The following is a 20,036-nucleotide window of genomic DNA, read 5'->3' as shown; positions in this document are numbered from 1 at the left end:
CCAACCTATCATTTTATACTATGTGAGTTGTACTGCTTGCTGCTTCAGAGTTCAACAGAACTTGAATGATGATTCACTATCATAAAATGGGCCCTTTTTGTTGTGTTGTGTTTTTACATCCAATATATTGTCTCCTGTAAAACTTCACATATCAAAATCTGACTGGTTTCCCCCCACTGCCCCTGTGATTTTAACTCTTTTAGAGAGAAAAATACCTTTTTATCAAAGAGGAATTTGATCTGTCCGTAGTCATATTGGTTGGCTCTGTAAATTAAGTAATATGTCGGGCAACCACTTTGCAAGCACTGCTAAGTCAATCAGAACCATAATTCCTCGCACAGATAAAATGTATTTGATTAACATGGTAGCACTAAAGGACAGTTTCTGCCTGGGTTAGGGTTAGGATCTGGGATATGTTGTTAAATCACAAGCCATTTATGTTATGGTACTGTCAGGCAGAAGTTTGTAAAGTTTGTGTCACCCAAATGTGAAGTTTGAGTGTTAAGTACTTTGAATCCATGCCAGTGATGGCCAATCTGACTTAACTCTCAGGGAAACGCCCACAGACTAGAAGAAGAAGTGATGGAGGCATCATTTTTATCATGGGTCTGATGATGGCACATGGACTATTTTCTCTTAATGATGAGGCAAGAACAAGCTGAATTAAAAAGGCTTGGTAAACTAAGCATCTCAATTGTGCATCTTACCCTTTTTCTGACTCCTGGGATCTAAATCAGCCTTCCCTCTCTACTTCTCCTAGGATTCAGGGTCTCAGGCCTGGACCATTTTGCCCCATATCTCCATTACTGAGCTTTTGAGAGTTACTACTTTCATTAAATCTGGCCCTTCATTTTCTTCTCAAATGTAGTACAAAGGTGTGTTGGTAGGTGTTGTGGTATATCCCTCAGGCCAGGCCCGTGTTCAAAGCATTTGGGAACCAGTAAGTGGAGCAGGAGAAGACAGTAGAAGGTTAGGACCTTTTGCATGAGAAATTAAGCTCCATTTTGGTTGTGACACTGAACTCTGGTCATCTTTTCGAGGAAATGATGCTTTTACAACTTTACTTCTGTTGTACTTCACTGTAGATCAGTGTCAGGTGGGCTAACTAGCATATCATCTTTCTGACTGATTGTGATCTATTCTTCCCGATAGTGATTAAACCAGCTGCATCTTGGGTCTATATAATTCATTTTTCCTGCTCCCAAATACTTTTCTAGATGTCAATTTTTTCAAACCACGCTGTGAAGCCAGCATCTTTAGGCACCCAAAACTGGGGACTGAATAGTTTGACTTTGCTACATGGATAGTGGGGGTTGAGCTGGTTTTAAGATACAGCTACACCAGCTGCTGGTTTCTAAGTCTCACTGATCTGGAAAAAGATGCGTCATTTATCGATTGCAACCAAAATCAACCATAACTTGGCTGGTCTTAATTTCCCACTCTGACTATAGTCACTCTTCAAATGAATTATTCAAACTTAAAGGTCCTATGACATGCTGCTCTTTGGATGCTTTTATATAGGCCTTAGTGGCTCCCTAATACTGTATCTGAATCACAGCCACTAGAGCCAGTCCCACAATGAGCTTTCCTTAATATGTGCCATTTCTGTGTCTGTAGCTATTGAGGAGGAGAGGGAGGGGTGTGTGTGTGTGTGTGTGTGTGTGTGTGTGTGTGTGTGTGTGTGTGTGTGTGTGTGTGTGTTAATCTGTGTTTAAAGGTTCAACAGTCAAAGGCCAAGAAAATGTCATCCGTCACAGACCTGGTTCTAATAGCATTTGCGGTTTCTTTTCAGTGCATCTTTTGTGACTAACTGTGACTTCACCCACCTGTTAGGCCGTGCCTATTACACTGCAAATGCTCTTCGACCCTGGTTATGTGAAAAGAATGTACTGGACGATGCAGGGCATCATTTATTGACATCCCAGGTACACAAACAGTCAGAGACACAGCAGGTTTTTTTGTCAGTAAAACTTTTTTATGGATAGCACATGGTCTAAGGAACTTCTCCAGTGACAGAAGTATTTTTTTCCTTGCGAGTCATGGGTTGTACACTAACCATGGATTTTGTACAAAAAGGTGAATAATGGCAAGTTGTAACATGAGATTTCATAATAAAAAATTTCAAAAATAAGTTTGTATTTTCATTTTGTTCTTACATTTGTCTTTGTTAAGGTATGTGATATTTCTTTTTAATAAAAAGGTGCAATAAATAAGCTGAGAATGTACAATTATTTACAAAAAAACAGTCTAAACATGATCACAAATGTAAACAGCAGCTTACCAGAGGTATATTTTGTAATTTATGATTGGTTAGGCACATAAGGTATTTTGATTCTGGTTGGTTTTAGTTTTTCATTAAAATGTTCTCTAAAAAAAAAGTCCATGTCATTCAAAGCTCACAGTAACACGTTCAATTGGAAAGACGTTGCCACTGGACACAAATCTCAACATAATTTTACCCTCAGGGTTGAAAAAGCAAAGGGCTAATTTCAGAAAGCTGGCACAGACACCGTTCTGCCGGCTGTTTTTGACTCACTGAATGTTTTTCCACAATCTCTTGATGGGTTGTCAGGGGTGGAAGAGTTTGTTAACTTTGCGAGTGCAGCAACATGGAAATGGCCATTTGCGGTATGTCGGAGGGATAAGGCTGTATTCTTCGGTTCTTTGGAGAAAAACATCAGTTTAGCCACAACATGCATCATGTTGAACCAGCCTGGTGAATCGCAGCTCAGCGTGAGCCCAGCAAATATTGACACGGAGGGGATATTTGGAGCAGTGCACTACTAAAATAGCCTGCGGTTACTTTGGTCCAGTCCATATTATATTTTAGGAGGGCAAATATGGCTTAAGAAGAAAATACATTAGCAAAGAGGAAGGAAATATGAATCTACTGACTACAATGTATCATCCATTTAGTGTTAGATTGTTTGAGTTAACATTTGCACTGAAAAGGAAACAGTTTGTATTATCCATTCACACGCAAACCATTTATACACATTTTCTTTTGTCGGAGAAGGGAAAAGAAAGCAGCACTCGGACGGGTCCCAAAACAGTTCAGTTTTGCCCTCTCCCTCTCAATGAGTGAGAAGGTGCAGTAGCCTCTTAGGCGTTCATACACACACTTCCATAAACATAATATACAAATTTATATTCACTCCATCCTCCCCACACACACACACACACACACACACACACACACACACACACACACACACATTCACTCACTCACTCACTCACTCAGTTGCAGACCAATGAAGTGAAGACTGCACAGCTAATAGAGAAGGTGATTGACAACTTGGTGGCTCAACACTGTAGGGTGAAGTTTCCTATAGACAACGTCCATAATGGTCCCCTCTTAGTATGATGAATTCGAAAACGTTTAAGTTATCAGATGGATGTTTTGAACTGTTCAAGATTATTTGAATAGAACATGGGAATGATCTTTCAGGGCCATTTGGGCAGGGAGCTGGTGTCTACTGAAGTTGAGGTCAACATCACACAGGAGTCACTGGTGCAGATGCAGCCCTTTGCGACCAGACTTCCAATCAAAAATGATTAGCCCTCAATGTCGGTGTCAGTGGCAGCCGCAGGCCCGCACCACCATGTTCTTGTATTTCTTCAGAATGACGTTGGAGTTGTCGTCGAAGTAGAGCACGGAGATGGCGTGGAGCTTGGTGGGGGCACAGCATGGCTTTGGTACGTTCTCTGGGTTCATCAGGTGCACCTGAAAATCAAAGGAAATGATTTAGGCTCCTTATGCTTCAATCTGCATTTGCCAGAAAATGTATCCAGTTAAAAAAAAGATAAGATAGCTTTAAAGGGGCCCTCAGCAATTCACCACAACACTTTCATTAAATAGGTAAACTCATAAGAGACAGATTTAAAAAAAAAAGAAAATGGTCAAAATCGAAGTAGCAGAAGCCGAGATATCTTGCCATTAGTCTGTAGTACAGGACAAGCTCCAAAAACACTTCATTCCCCATAATGCAACTCAATAGTGTATTTCTAGACACTCCCTGCCTGCATATTATAAACTCCATGCCCTAAATTTGTAATGATACTTAAAATATCAAGCCCATTTTGAGATAAGCCAGATGGGGTCACTATGACATCATCAGGGTTATTTTCTCAGACTTTAAAACGCTCCCTACAGAAATAAAAGACATCACTTTTTTTCACAGGTTTAGTAGTACTCTTCATGACATGTACTTCATCTTCATGTGTAAAATCAGAGGAGTGCCTCTTTAAGTAAACTGTGTTTTACAATAACTGGATTACAATGTATAGTTATTTTAAACAAGCCCACATTTAAAGAATTGTACACAAAATGTGTGTTTGTAGTTATCTCTTGAAGTCATTAAAAAAACATTACAATACATTCCTTTTAAACAGAGTTGTAGACACTTTAATATCTTGTTGCACTATTGCTGCAATGTTCCTAAATCCCTCAGAGGAAGTACCACAAAAACCTGGCAGGGAGGGGTGACTAAAACTTAAAACGACTCCTACACTGTGTTTAGAATATACTGAGCATGGTACACTCCTGTGTTGGTCATACCAGGGTCTGCACAATGGCGTGGTTGGTGGCGTTCATGTGGGCATTGAGGGGGAAGGAGCACTCTCCATCACAGTAGTTGGCTGCATAGCCTTCAGGAGCAATGATCCAGTCCTGAGAGAAACACAGGACAGTAAAGGTTAAAAGCAGCACAGTCAGCGCAGATTAAATCAATCAAATCGAGTCAACATTACAATGCCTGTCGTTTTGAAACAATTCAAAGGTCAGATCTGGTTTTATAATTCCACCGAACTAGTGAATAACAAGCCATGCAGCTCAATATTACCATGTGTTTTACAATTGTATGAGTTATTAGTTATTCCTAAAAACGAGAGGATGCAGCATTGCCCCTGTTACAGTAGCCCATCTGACTCCTGTTGGTAAATTCGATGTTAATCCCGTCTTTAAGGGCGTCCCTGCTCTAACACTCCTGTCTGTGGAATCGCTCAGGGAATCCTTCTTTCCTTCCTTCCTTCCTCCCTACGTCTTATGGTTTTTCTCAGACACATTCTCTGCATGTTTTACCTCTTTCTAACTTGTCTGTGTTAATAGTCTCTCTCTCTTTGTCATCTCTGTCTGTTCCTCTCTTTGTGTCCAGCTCCCTTCCTGTGTGTGTGTGTGTGTGTGTGTGTGTGTGTGTGTGTGTATATATATGTGTGTGTGTGTGTGTGTGTGTGTGTGTGTGTGTGTGTGTGTGTGTGTGTGTGTGTGTGTCACCTCTAGATGTCAGTGCTGTGTTAAGAGCTCACAGCTTCAGCTTGTTTGGAAGGATGTACGTAACTCTGCCCTTCTATTTCTTCCTCTGTCTGTGTCCTTGTAAACACACTCAGTCTACTTCCGTCTCTTCCCACTGAGCTACTCTAACTGACTTTTTCTCTTTTGACCACCCTAGCTTGACAGCAGTAGTTATATATCAGCCTAGTGGTGTTTAGAATGTGAGTTTACAGTAGGGCCCCTTTATATTATATGAGGAAGTGGCAATATTGAGTAAGCAACTAGGACACCTGTCTTACAAGAGGCAGCTACTTGATACACCTGCTGGTGAAAAAGTGATTGGCACATGTTGTTGGTTACAGTATAAAGTAACTCGGTCCTGAAGCTTAATGACTATTGCACATTGAAGAAGACATAGCCCAAACATCTGTGCATTTTACTCCCCTGTGTTAATCCTGCAAACTCTCTTTGTGCCTTTTGACTTAAATGAATGTATAAAAAGAGACTTGATTATGCAAGGTATGCACAGTCAACCCTATTATGTGTAGATTTACATCCAATATCTAGTGTTTATGGATCCTCATTGAACCATATTCCATATTTAAAAGTAAATGTTGTTGATGTTAGCCTCTAAAATTGTTCTACATACAGTATGGCACCTAGCTGTCAGTAAACATCAACCCCAAAGTAGTCTGGCTTAACAGATTTCTGAGATAAAGCCTGACATGATGTGCCTTCCCTTCTCGCTATCTCCGCTATCGGGGCTTAGCGCCGCCCAGGTTGTGTAAAGTTTAAAGAAATACAAACAAGCCAGAGCGGTTTGGTTTAGCCAGACCATACTCCAGCAATGACACAGAGCTGTGGAGATGGGTCTGGCAATGTGAGACTAGCCCTAAAGAGTCTACCTTACCTGTTCACCACACATGTATAAGGACTTGTTTGGATGTATTGAATGAGAAAATATTGGCTACCTGCCAGCCCAGCTCTCTGAAGCTGACGTAGAGCTCGTGTCTTCTGCATGCCGTCTTCTGATCGCTGCTGTTGTAATCTGCAACAGAACAACAGAAATCATCAGGAAATTGCATCTTGCACACATACTTCATGTAGTTTTGCCTAAATAAGAGTGGATATTTGTCAATTTGTTAAAACCCTTGCCTGGGTAAATGATTCCCAATTAAACCTTATGAAAGTAACTCATGACATTCAGAATCTGAGAGCAGAAGAACAACACAATACGCCTCATGTAATGCACTGGGTGGAGACATGTGAGGGCGTAGACCAGAGCACAGGAACAAACGCTCATTGCAGCGATCACTGTGCTGTACGTGCTTTACATTCATCTGCTGGTTAATGCGTTTGAACGCATGCCTAATTGAATTCATCAGCATTCAAATATTGCTTGGCGCGAGCGCAAGTGGTGACACAGTGACGACTGTGTTTATGGACTCTCCTGTCCTGCAGTTTGTTCTTAATTATTGCTGTTCCATTCTGCAGCAGCGGGGCACACGACTGCAGACAGTCCCAGGTATAGCTTTGGTTTTGACAGTCAAGGAGGTCATTGCTGGCAACGCTCACAACGCTGAAGTCAGGATGGTGACACTGACTTTCCACTGACGCTCTCTCCCGCTCACTCCCTCTATCTCGCCTCATTGATTTTATTGTGATTATCTTTTTCTTCACAAACCCCCCAAGAGAAATAAAAAGAGAAGGAAAATGGCACTGGTTAGAGGCCCGTATTCTCAAAAGAGCTTCATCCACATAACCCATGTGGTGTAGCAGTTGTCCCTTAAAATCCACCCTAACACATAAGCAAATTCTAAGCTTGGCTTCTTGATGGCCCCACAATCCAACACTTCAGCCTTAAGCCCGCAAGTGCTTTTAATTGTAGTTGGTTGTTGGTCTGGTCTGCACTCTCTCACATTGCAAAGTTAATTATAAAACTGTTACCCACTAAAAACCTTCTAGTGGTTGCCTATTTTGTTTTGTGTGTGTCTGCACTTGTCATTAGGGTTACAATACTGGTTTCTGCTTCCATGTTTAGCGAAAATATTTAGACTACAATAACTTAACACAATGCAAGAAAAAACTAAAGAATTTACTGCTTTGAGTTTATCTGCAACTGGCTCTCACATCCAAAACTGTCATCAGCACGTTTATCCAGATTTAATCAATGCATCATCTGCCTGTTTGGTGGAGCTACTTATCCTGTCAAGCCATGCAAACATGGCTATTTGCTTGTCATAGGCAATAAATAGAGGATCTGTTTGCCTAAAGAAACAATCGCCACATCATATATTGTACAGACGTGTGTGTGTGTGTGTGTGTGTGTGTGTGTGTGTGTGTGAGTCAGACTGCAGACGAAGATTTGTCACTCAGTCACAGCCACTCGCCTCAGTAACTCACCAACAGCAGCCTTGTTTAGTCAGCTGGAGTGACACACACACACACACACACACACACACACGTTTAGTCCTTCCATGTCTCTGTCTATCATTCATTGCAACTGGCACTTACTGTACATACACAAATACACACACACACGCTCACAAATGACCTGATGTTTATCTGTTTAACAGCCAAATCCACTTAGCCACACATTAAAACGAAGAGTTGTAATTCAAAATCGCCAGCCCTCGTTGCATTAAGATGTCATCATCAAATTAAATTTCATGTGAACAGACGCCCTGACCACACTGCCCAGACTTGCGACTGGGAGTTTTAGCTGGACTTGTCTCAAGTAAGAAAAAGAGAGAGACAGACAGAGGGGAGGAAGGGAGAACAAGTTGGATTTGTCCCTTGGATTCATCTCAGCTTGAAGTAAATGACGAGAGAGGAAAAGAGAAAAGAGAAGAGAAGAGTCAGACAGAGCAAAGAAAAGAGAGGAGCTGAGTATAGCATGGCACTAAGTTTTGGCTTCAGTTTTTACCATCTGCACTGAAAATGTGCAGATGTTTTACAATACATTAATAACAATCGTTTCTTTTCATTGCAGCAGAACATGAATATGTCATCTGATTAAAGATGGTTAATTCTGTAAGAAACAGGAAATGAAAGGTGAGACTGGCAACGACAGACGGCTGCGGGGTAAGGTCAAATGGTCATCCGTAACCATCAAGTACAGTCAGGTGTTTCCCCAGTTTACAGTTCCTTCCTTTCCAATCGGAAGGGCAGTTCACTGGGTGTCTGCTAATGTGGAAATACAGAGTTTATATGCGTGTGTGTTTGTGCACGTTTGCTGTGCATTCAGGCACGCATGTTTGGCTATGTGTGTGTGCAGATGATACACATGGATACGGGGTCACTTATGCTCGCCCTGCCTCCCTACGCATTGACTGATCTGCCAGAGTCTTCAACAGCCGAGAGTATTCAGATTTAACAGAGTTACTATATGGAGAGTGGAGACCTTCACACATGAGGAAACAGGCTGGTCCTAGATCAGCTGCTGTAGGATTGGAAAGATTTTCCCCCTGCATTGTAAGGAAACATTTGCAGTGTGTACAGTGTGTATATACAGGAAACATCCAAGGATGAGAACTAAGCTGATTGGCTCAGTGTCTTGGCTGACCTGATGTGAACTTAAGGTGATGTTTATAGAAAGTAGAGATGGTCCGATACCATTTTTTGCTTGACGATACCGATTCCGATACCTGAACTTGCGTATTGGCCGATTCCGAGTACTGATCCGATACCAGTGTGTCATATATTTTATTATGTTTTAACAACTGTATACTACTATCCCTGTATGGATGTGATGTTATTTCTATCTTTGTTGTCGGTCTGGCTCAGGTTAAACTCTTTGTGAAACATGAACAAACACAAACAATGAATGCCACAGAACTTTCTTTTTTTATCCAGTTTGACAGTCAGTTATAACGGAAAAATAACATAAATAAAGTACTTAACGTAGATTTTCTTTAGGGCTTTATTACGTGGTATCGGATCGGTGCATAAACTTCAGTACTTCCCGATACTGATACCAGCATTTTAGGCAGTATCGGAGCCGATACCGATACTGGTATCGGTATTGGAACATCTCTAATAGAAAGGGGAATTGACACATTACAGTATTATAGGAAGATTTATGAGATTTATGAGTCCGTATTGGAATATGGTTTTACTGGGGTTTTAATCATTTTAGGCTTAACATGTCTCTGTAAATAACTATTATACTTATGTCTCTATAAATAATTATTATACTTATATTTCTGTACTCAATTCTTCCAAACACTGACACTCACAGACACGCACACACACACGCACACACACACACACACACACACAGCTTTGGGTCAAATCACAGCCCAGGGTGGAGGGTGAATGAAGCTGCCTGCACACTAGTAAGAATAAAACACCAGTAGCCATTAATGTAGTTCCTTGTGAGGTTTCTGTGGTTGCAGTCAGGGTGGTAAAATCTGATCATCTCCTTTGATTTCTTTCTTCAGACTCCAGTCTGCACACAGCCCCTTTTTTTGGCATGAACAAGATTTGCGTGCTGAGACAGATAAAAAATGCATTATCAAAACGAAATGCTCTGAAACTTTTAAGTTAACAGTGTATTCTTCTATTTGTTAGAATAATTACGTGTTTTATTGGTTAAACACCCTGTGCAGTCAGATATTCAGTTCAAACGATCATTAAACCGTCAGCAAACCAGGGTCCAACACATTTTCCGAGTACAGTAACTATAAGTGTGCATGGTTGGATAACGTACTGAGATATTGTCATATCAGCTGATGTAATTTCTGTTATTGTCTAAATCTTCTTAAACTCATTATATTGAACAAAATGTGAATATCAACGCACATTAAAAGAATATCTTCTATCTATCTTCACACACACACACACACACACACACACACACACACACACACACACACACACACACACACACATTCGTTGCACCTCTTGGCCTTCAAAGCCATCAGCATTTACAGTCTGTGGGGCTCTTTAAGAGGAATAAAGCTGATATTTACTGTGGGCTTTCATTGAGTGTAAAGGCCCAGATTTGTGGTGCCCATAAACCACATCTCCCCTTCCTGCCTGTAAAAATTTAATGCCACACAGCTACCGCTGAGCTCCGGCTCCCATGAGGCTTCCATTCATTTCTTTTTCCTTTCCTTGACAGAGAGGAAAACCTACTCTAAACCTACTCTACAGTACATATTATACTCATTTATATGCTACTACTCTACTAATTAAAAGTATGTGCTTACTAAGTATTACAGTAGGCTTTTGTTTTACATTGGAGGTCTGCACAAAAAATATATACGTAATAACATAATTCAGATGGTTTTATGACGCTCATTCATTAAAGGTATTAGTTTGACATTTTGGAAAATATGATTATTCAATACCACTCATGTCTGTATGCTAAATATGAAGCAACAGCTAGCAAGCGGTGAGCATAGCCTAGCATAAAGACTGGAATCAGGGGGAAACGGCTAGCCCTGCTCTGTCCAAAAAATCCACCTACCAGCACCTCTAAAGCCCACTGATTAATGTCTTGTTTGATCTGATATTTAATTTGTACAGTGTAAAAACAACATGTCAACAATTCCTTTGAGCATCGGCAGCACCTAAAGAACCAAAGCATGAATTCTAGTTTGACCTGCTTCGTGCTCTGCTGTCAGGACCGAATATTTGAATATCAAATGGAAGCAGGATTTCCTTTACTGACACGGCGATGTGAATGGAGTCAGTGGCACTGAGCTTTGCTCTCATATTAACGCAGCTTACCTAACAGTGTTTAACGTGGAAATGTTTCTCTGTGAATAGACACGCATCCATTTGACACTAAAGCTCTCCATTAAAGCCAATTCACATTGAATTCATTGAGGTGGGGCAGCGGCTGCCGGTTCACCACCCTGCCTATTCAATAGCAGGGGAAACACTGCTCCTTACTAGACTTTCGATATACAGCACTGGGCTGATATTAACCCCTCACTACACTACCTGCCATTCATTAAGCCCCAGGAACACTTTCACCAGCACCTATGTTATGAGGAAAAGGCTATAAGTTATTTTTAACACGTTGTTCCAAAAATACAAGAATTAAATGGTGCCAATTCAGACTTTATAGCCAGGGTGTTTGGTGTAGGAAGCGTGTGTGTATGTGTATGTGTGTGTGTGTGTGTGTGTGTGTGTGTGTGTGTGTGTGACATTTGACATTAAAAGTAATTTCAGCAGGCCACAATCTCTCAAACTGCCTCACTGTAATTCTATAGTTTGCTTCAGCAATTTCTCAAATCATAAGCGGGAAAAGATTGCAGCTTTTACCATATCAATTACATGCCCCACAGAGGTGGTGGTGACAGAATACTTGCGTTATATAGGCCCAAAGTTTAAGATACAATCTGGGTCACTAACGCAGAAGGAAGGAGAGAGTCCCGATGGCCTCATTCCTTCCTGAAAGGAGAGAGGCCATGAACAGCAACATGAAAGGAGAATGTCACTGTTGTCCCTGACGTTTCTACTTTCTTATCCCTCCCACCAACCACTACTACTGAAGTTTATCTTTCTTCCCATCTTTCATCACAGAGGTTATTAAACCCTGCGAGGGAGCTCCGCCATGTCTAATTACTCCGACGGTAAACAAAAGGAGGTCGGGTGGGGAGGGAGCGAGGAGAATGAGGAGGTGGAGGGAGGAGAGGAGAGACAGATGACAAAACACTGCTGGCCAAGCGCCGTGTTATTATAGTTCTTTAAGCGATACTGTTAGCGTGGTCAGTCTTTTAGCTGTGCAGCTAATGACTGGCTAGGCCTAATTACAGACTGCCTGTGCTGTGCTGGGACGTGATATTCCTTCCCCGGATGGTTGTTAACCTCCCCCACAGCCAAAGCCCAACCCGACTCCCATTACCTCCCTGGCCTTCTTCGCCCACGAAACCCCAAATTACCTTTAAAGGTGTTGTATTGTTCTTTTGGCAAGCATTTTCCACTGTGCACACATCAGGCACACCCGGAAGGGGCCGGAAGCATCATGCTGCTGACAAAACTTTTTATGCATCCAACGCAAGACCAATTTGCTCAATAAATTAGAAAACAAGACATTAGTCTGCCTTGTCTGCAAATTGTTTGCTTTTGTGAGTAAAATGTGAAAAACAAAGATGATTTATTACACATACAATCACACTATTATTTCAAATGCTATCTATGCTGCAGAAATTTATTTGGCTGAATTTGTCCTATTATGTCATCTGGAAGACATTTGATATCACATTCCGTATTAAATCCAGCTCACTAAATTGTGAAAATGAGGAAATAACAAGGCCCAAGGCCTCACAGGGTGTACAGTAGGGAAAATAACGTTTCATAGTTAAAAGGTTGTTTTAAATTCATTGCAGACTGAGGAAGGAATTTTAGTAATTTATAGCAAAGCAAAGCCGTACAGCACAGTGTGTAAACTCTAAATGAAATAGACAAAAATAGCTTCTAAGGTGTCACTTATACTTAAAATGAGGACAACATGGTACCAAAACTGATATAAAAGATGCATTAAAATCAGTGCAGTGGTTAACCACGCAGTTCAAGAGTGTGCAATTTGGGCAGCAGAGTGAAAACTATTTTTAGAAAGCACACAGAGCAAAGTAACTCATGCTGAAAAAGCCTCTATGTGGAAGTTAGTGCACACGAGAGCAATTAAAAATAAACACTTTGCTGCCTTCCGGCCTTGGATCTCATGTTTTTCTCAGAAAAAAAATTAATTATCGGTGAAATACTCCTTTAGTTGGAGCTGTGGTGGCCTGAACTGATGTACTGTAGCTCTGTGCCAAACAGAAACTGGGGGACAACGTCCACATTTTGTTTCTCCCCATGAGCGCTCCACAAGACGGATGCTCTCCCCATCCATCCTGTCCTCCTCCCTGTCTCTGGAGTGAGTGATGCGGTATTGAAACCATATGCCCTCCTGAATTCCTCGCGGCTCCTCCCATCCCATCCAATCCCAGCAGTCCTATGCTGGCCACGGACACTCGACTGTCGCGAGGGGGGCCTCCCCGCTTCCTGTGTAGGATCTAAATATTTACACTCCCCGTCGTCCCAAGTGGCGAGGCGGAGAGGTCTTGATGTTTTGGGTTATGTAAAGTCCAATCCTCCAGGACGCATATTTAACAGTTTGTCCTTGTTAGAGCAGATTTCTGAGCCGATTCACTTCAGACAAAGTTTTCTCATCCTGATATAAGCTGGGACACAAAAGCAGACTACAGCCAACCTACATTGTCCACAATTTGCTTTTAAAAGTAAGAGATTAGCATTTAACTATTTCATTAATTATCAATCTATTTACATTTGACAAAAACATTTCTTTATATACTGAGAGAGAGCAACGATGACATTCGTTAGAGAAACACTAACCCACATTGTGAGCACATGGTGTGCACCTTAGCCCTCTGATTCGCTAGTGTACCCCAGTATCAGTATCATCTTCAAGACATCTCGACTTAAAGTCTTAAGACAGCCGAAGACAGCTGTCTAGAAGAGAGTACAGGTCTGGAGCCAAAGCCGAACATGTGGTACACGCTAACTGTCCTGTAGCATAACAAATGATGAGTCTTTGTTCTCTGTTATGTCAGCCAAAGCTTTCATCTAATGCAATTACTGAGAAAAGCCCAGCAGGAATTTTACTTACAACCTGTTGTGTTAACAGCAGCACACAGTAACCTACTGAGAAAGTGACGGAGATGCACTGAACAAACAGGAAATAGAGCCAAAGAAATCTCAGCAAGGGTTTTCCAGAGTAGTAGTGAGAACAAACTTGTCCCACAAATACTTCTGTATACGACGCAGATGGTAGAGCCATTAAATAGGGCAGCAGAAGAAGCAAAGTATAGGTAAATTGCTTCCCAGGTAGCCAGCCAAGTGGGGCTGTTTGCAGCTGTGTGTCAGTGCACTACGCTGTGTTGTGGCACCAGAGAACCAAATGTGAGCCGGCTCTGGCCCAGAGTTAGCCAGGTTTTTAGGGTGCAGACTTCAGCCGTTTTGGGCTGAGAATCAGCTCCAGTTTGCGGCTAATTTTGGGCCAGTCTCAGCCCATGGAATCAGCTTGAGTATACTTGGGCTGATTCTCGCACATCATTTATCACAAGTCTCACATGAGACCAGCAAGCAGGTGTGCAGAGCTTAGGCTGCTGTTGGGCCAAACTATTTGTTTAACACATTGGGCATAAGAAAACTTGGAATATATTAACTCTGAGGAATATCACCAATACTTAAAAAATATAGAGGTGGTTGCCTGCTGGATACATTTTATTTACTGCTGCACACAGGGCTCTCCTCTGATACCAAAGCTTTGAGCCATAAAGTCTTAATATTAACATAATGCTTCATCTGTCAAATTAGCCAAGGATCAGACCGATATTAACAGCAGGCTCACTGAGCGCTATCTTTGTGTACAGCACTAGTCACACAATGAAGCCTCACAGGAGTGCTGCAAAGTCTGGCCAGAATTACACAGCAGGTGAAAGGTGGGAGTATTAGGGTTTGATTTAATTTGAAAAGCTTGCGGAGTTTGGGCTTATACTTGCTCATTACATCATACTGCTGAGTAGGAAGAGAAGCGGGGAGGACTAATGAGGAGCTTCAGAGGATGAGGTCACCTGTCAAGATGGATTCGGCATCTGCATCTTAAATCACTGAATATTCACTAGACCACTATTTTGTGGGTCTGCCATTTTGCTGTGTTGTCCAAAATCTCTAGTGAGAACTCAAATTATTCCACAGTGCAACATAAAAAGTTAGAATTAGACTTGTCAGTGTCAAAAATCTTCTCTAACACCACCCATCTGTCTCATATTCTAGCCTTTTTCTCTAAAAAGTCTTTTTAGCTGAAATTTCTAGCCAAACCCTATATTCAACTCTCTAGCTCAACCGGTCTGGAGAGGTGCCATAGAAATTCCCTTCATAAATAAAACATTGTATACATATTGCTCTGAAAAACACTATAGCCCCTGCTTAATATGCAAGTTTTCAAGATACACTTCACTACCTTTCATCCATACAGAGAAACTACAGTAAAAACAGATTTTGGATTTTCATCTGATAGGGGCTGATTAGACAGAGATCCGGATGAAGTCAGGTCAAATTTATCAAGTGTCTCGAAGAGGGATACTTCAAACACATGCTACACATCCACTGATCTCAACAGGTTAGACATCAGCTACGGATGTAGTGAGGTTGGGTTGAGGTCAGTTTTGTATCTGATTGTGTTCATGGCTGTATTGTTTGATGAGCTCAGTGAAGGTTCAGTGTTTGTGTAGCGGACATCAGACTGACCTGCTGGGCCAAGCCCTCTGGATCCCTCCTGTGGTTGCGTGGATCGGTTGCGGTTCTGCTGGCGACGTTTTCCGCCAGTGGAGCGGGCGCTGCGGATTTGCACTTCACTGACTTTGAAGAACGCCACCATGAAAGGCTGCTTCTCCAGCGCACCGTCACGTCCTACGAGCCCCGCCTCCTTGGAGCTGATGCTCTGCCCTGTTTCAGAAGACACGGCGCGTAACAAGGTAAGATTTAACGTAATGGTCATGTTCATCTGCACAAGTTGCCCAAATTACATTCTGTTGCCAGTTATGGTTATTTTGTGGACCACAGGAAGGGACTTACTTAAACTACCAACAGGTAAAACTTTAAAAGTTTCTTTCAACTATGGATTTATGTTGTTAGATTGTGTGCACTGTGTGCTTTAAAAGTAAAAAAACAAACTAACATATACATATGTGATGTAATCTCTTACCACTGCTGGTCTCCACGCTGACCTGCAGGCCCAGATTGTGCACCGGGCTCATCACCCACAGGTTGCTGGTGGCAGTGATGTCAAACTCCAGCCAGCCTTCCTCAGCTGCCCACAGCCTGCGAGACTCCAGCAGGAACAGGTCTGCCTCTCTGGGAGAACATGGGAGATGACACAAAAGAACAATAGCTTAGATCATAGATAATAACAGAAATGTGTTTTGTAACTTGACTGTGAAGCTAATTAGCAAAGGAAACTGTTGGGGTATATTTTAAAAAATAAAATAAAGATAATGGGTAGGAAAAAAATACGCCAACTGTATCAAGCCTAGCACCTTAGCAATAACTGGAAAATATGTAATTAACTCTAAACTAATTAGTTTATGTGGTTATCCATGGTGCACTTTAAAGAGATATTTTGCTGATTTAAATCCAGCTCTGTGTCATGGCTGTTTGGGCATTGTCTGCAGATGAATGGTGTTTGGCTTCCCTCTGTGGCGCCAGTGCACGAAGCTCCCTGCGGAACAGAGCAGCCAAGGTCTGCCAAGATCGGCCGGAAGATGCAAAATGCGCCAAGATCTCAGCAGACCTACGCTGCTCCTCTACCTTTTCGTGCACTGGCGTCTCAAAGGGAAGCCGCACACCGTTCGTTTGCACACACTGCCCCACAAAGACGACACAGAGTTTGTTTAAAAATAGGCAAAGTATCCCTTTAAGTTTCAGAACAGTCAAGCTAGTTAGTTCACATGTTGGCTTTTTGCTGACCAGGTTTTTAAGTCTTTTATGTTTTTAAGACCTACATTGTTTTTTTTTTATTCAGTCGCAGGTAAAAATGATAAAGTAGCAGGCAACTATCAAACTGTACCGCAGTCCTCAAAAAGGCTAAGTTAAACTAGGTTAAGAATTTTACAAACATCTTACAATTAAAGTTAGATAAAATCTTGCAATGCAGATGGAGCCAACAGTCAAGTTGTGTCAGCTGGTTAGATTAAAAAGAGGCAGACTAATTTGGGTAAGCACAAAAGAGGAAAAATTCCAGCAACTTATATTGAGAGATGGAAAGAGAAATAAAGAGTTGATGCACATGAAAAGAAGAGCCAACCCTGGCATGAAAAGACGTTTCTTTTTTAAGTGTCTAATGTGCTTGACTCTGATAATTATGCTCTGTGTAGTTGTTGATACATTGTATTTTATTGCTTTAGTAATTCAAACGACAGCATGAAATTCAAAGTCTTGGCTGTCTTGGCCAGGTCTCCCTTGTAAAAGAGATCGTTGATCTCAACAGGTTTTACCTGGTTAAATATGGGTTAAATAAATAAATAAAATAAAGTGTACGGTGCAGTGCTATTATAGCTCAGAACACCAGAGGACTGATCTACCTCTTTAAGAAACCAAGGGAAACCCAGGAGCTGTTGGCTTGTATCAGGGTAACAGTATCATAACAAAATGACAGAAAGATGGATAGCAGCACTTAACAGAAAATGCTGGGATACATTGTATTGTACTCCACCGTGGGTTTGACCATAGAGTCTACCTCTCTGAGGGACAGGAAAAAAGGAGGGTATTAAATCTTCAGTATCAGGCTACAGGTATGTTTATATCATTTACAGTATTGTGTGTGAACGAAATAAGGCTACAAAATGGAAGAATCAAACGTCAAACGGGAAGAAAAAACTGTGGACGAATTAATGAAAAGAGAGCACAGGAGTTGTAAAGAAAAAGACAGAGTGTGAGTGATAAGAGGGCCTGTCCTCCCACTGTCCCATTACAGTAGTAATAACACAGCGTCGGGTCTGTCGGACCCTCCTCCAGAGCCGACATCAAAGCCTCACAATCATCCAGGTGTTCGGAGAATGCCCCTGCAGTCATGCATCAGCAGCCCCTCTTTATTGGTCATTAATGAGAGTGTTTCTGACAGTTTCCGTATGAGCTTCTATTCCCCTTTTTCCCCTCACACACACACACACACACACACACACACACACACACACACACACACACTCCACCCCACTGCTAAGTTCACACGTTTGTCACAGCGTGGGCCAGTGTGCCAATGTTTCCGCCTCATCCTCACAGCCGCTGTTTGGCCCACGAAGGACGGCAGGGGGTCTATCAGAGAACTGCCTGCAGGGCCAAGGCTACTGAGAGCCTACTGTAAAACTTCTTATTGACTGACCGCTTAAATGAACTGGAATAATAAGGTCAAAGGTGAAAGTTTTTTTTTTTACTACAATAAATCTCCTTTATAAGTCTTGTCAGTGAGTGTTGTTAAAAATGTAACACAAGGTGGGAGAGTGTAGCCCACAGCTGGCCAGGTTATTTAATGTGCTTTCATCTTTTAAGCTGCTGAAAAGGCATATTTGTAAGATTGTAAAAGCCAGATATTTGGATGGAGAGAATGCAGAGGTTTTCAGTGCAAGAAGGAGATCATAACTCGGGATCTACATGCCTGTATACCTGAGCAACATTTTAAGAATCAGAATAAAAGCAATATCACTGTTAGCCGGAATTGAAATACTTAAGAAAAAAATAATTAAATCATCTGGTTAGGTACACTATAATAGCTGGTAAAATGCTGCTGAATGTGTTTGGGTCAGTGAAAAACAGCCTTTGCAGCAACCTGCCCTTTCTCACTACAATGTCAGGCCTGCCACATTTCTGGCATTGTAATCTCTCACATTCCTTGCCTGCTGTTAGCGAAACCACCCCAATCAAATGAAAAGTACAAAGGGTGTCAGGCTAATTAAGCGCTCTATCATTACGGCTTAGAGTCAAGACAGGAGTCAGGTTTTTATGGGAAGAAGGGGCACAAGGAAGTTTACAGGCTCCCCACCGATTGGGCGATTACAAAAAAGGTACAGTTTTGCAAAAGGCGGAAAATCAGAAAAAACAACAACAAAGACTTAACAGCATATACACCGTCAAACCTTGGGCGTTACATCCAGCACTGAGGACAATAAAGATAAGAATGTAAAATGAGAACAGTTACGACTTTAATGTCATATAGGCGTAACTGACTTTGTCAGTGGATTCATGTGGCACCTTGAATTCACTCCTAAAAAGCACAAACACAGCACGAGCAAATGTCCTCCACCTATAGCACACCATCCAGGCTGTAATTTTCTTCAAGGCAAAAAAGCTGTCCTGCAATAATACAGAAATTGGAGATATATGGGCCCTTTAATCTCCAAATATCTCAAAAAAGAAAAGGCTTTACCTCCAAGCTGGAGAGCACAACATACCCATTGTAGGGATAAAGGAATGCTGCAAATAAGTAGCTCTTGATACCCATAGAAACCTTTTGACAGACAGAAAAATATACAGTACTTTGCCTAAATCTATACTGTAGCTACTTTTTCAAGCTGTGGACTTCAGAATGGATCAGCTTTAGCATCAGTAGTCTGAGAACATTTGTTGTGAGAGACCCCACTTTATGGTGTTTTGCTTTGCGATGATATTCAACACAAAATAATATATGAATCAAGTGTAATAACTCTCCACACACCAAGATTCAAAAGAGAAAGATACTTTGATGTGTATTCATTGAGAAAATAAATATACGGTACAATGTAGAATGTTAGCCTAAATATGTATATCAGGAATTCTCTTCATGTTGAGAGTTGGTTCTTGCTGGGCGGGCTTGATAAAACATAAATATCATTCAGATATCTTACTGGATGTTTATCTGCCCCAGCAGACGTAATGTAAATGTTTGGCATGTATTAGCTGCGCTTATTTGGGGGAACAGGAGGATTTTGAAGCTGTGCTATTTCTGTAAGACATGGTTTTGCTTGATTTTATAATATAAACATGGCAAGGGCCCAGTGTCAGTAAAAAAAAAATTACAGGGAGATAGAGAGAAACACACAGGCAGAGGCAATGTTTTTATAAACATAATCTTTACCTTTTGGTATAAGGAAAAAGTGAAGTGAGCACGCTTTCTGTTTTCAGTAACACCCTCTCTTGTTGACTTGTTGACTCCCAGTACAACCCCTCTGCACTGCAAGTTATGTTGAAAGGAATTCATCTAAGAAACAAAGATCGT

The 20,036-nt window shown here is 41.5% G+C and overlaps 1 protein-coding gene and 1 long non-coding RNA gene across 2 annotated transcripts in view; one reads left to right on the top strand and one right to left on the bottom strand.

Moving 5' to 3' along the window:
* Positions 1-258: 258 nt before the first annotated feature.
* LOC116046277 lies at positions 259-19,820 on the top strand. Its single transcript, XR_004104095.1, has 3 exons — positions 259-380; positions 5,325-5,327; positions 19,810-19,820. It is a non-coding gene; the product is annotated as an uncharacterized LOC116046277 (long non-coding RNA).
* The window catches only part of bmp6 (bone morphogenetic protein 6), a 49,874-nt gene continuing 33,021 nt past the window's right edge, over positions 3,184-20,036 (bottom strand). The window contains exons 3-7 of the mRNA XM_031294547.2: positions 15,996-16,144; positions 15,539-15,736; positions 6,241-6,317; positions 4,559-4,669; positions 3,184-3,724 (exon numbers count right to left, since the gene is read on the bottom strand). Of these exons, the coding sequence (XP_031150407.1) occupies positions 3,575-3,724; positions 4,559-4,669; positions 6,241-6,317; positions 15,539-15,736; positions 15,996-16,144 (685 nt within the window). The 3' untranslated portion in view covers positions 3,184-3,574. The remainder of the gene's footprint in view (positions 3,725-4,558; positions 4,670-6,240; positions 6,318-15,538; positions 15,737-15,995; positions 16,145-20,036) is intronic.

This window comes from Sander lucioperca, chromosome 1, assembly GCF_008315115.2.
Source record: "Sander lucioperca isolate FBNREF2018 chromosome 1, SLUC_FBN_1.2, whole genome shotgun sequence".
NCBI lineage: Eukaryota > Metazoa > Chordata > Actinopteri > Perciformes > Percidae > Sander > Sander lucioperca.
This window is presented reverse-complemented; position numbering and strand designations above follow the sequence as displayed.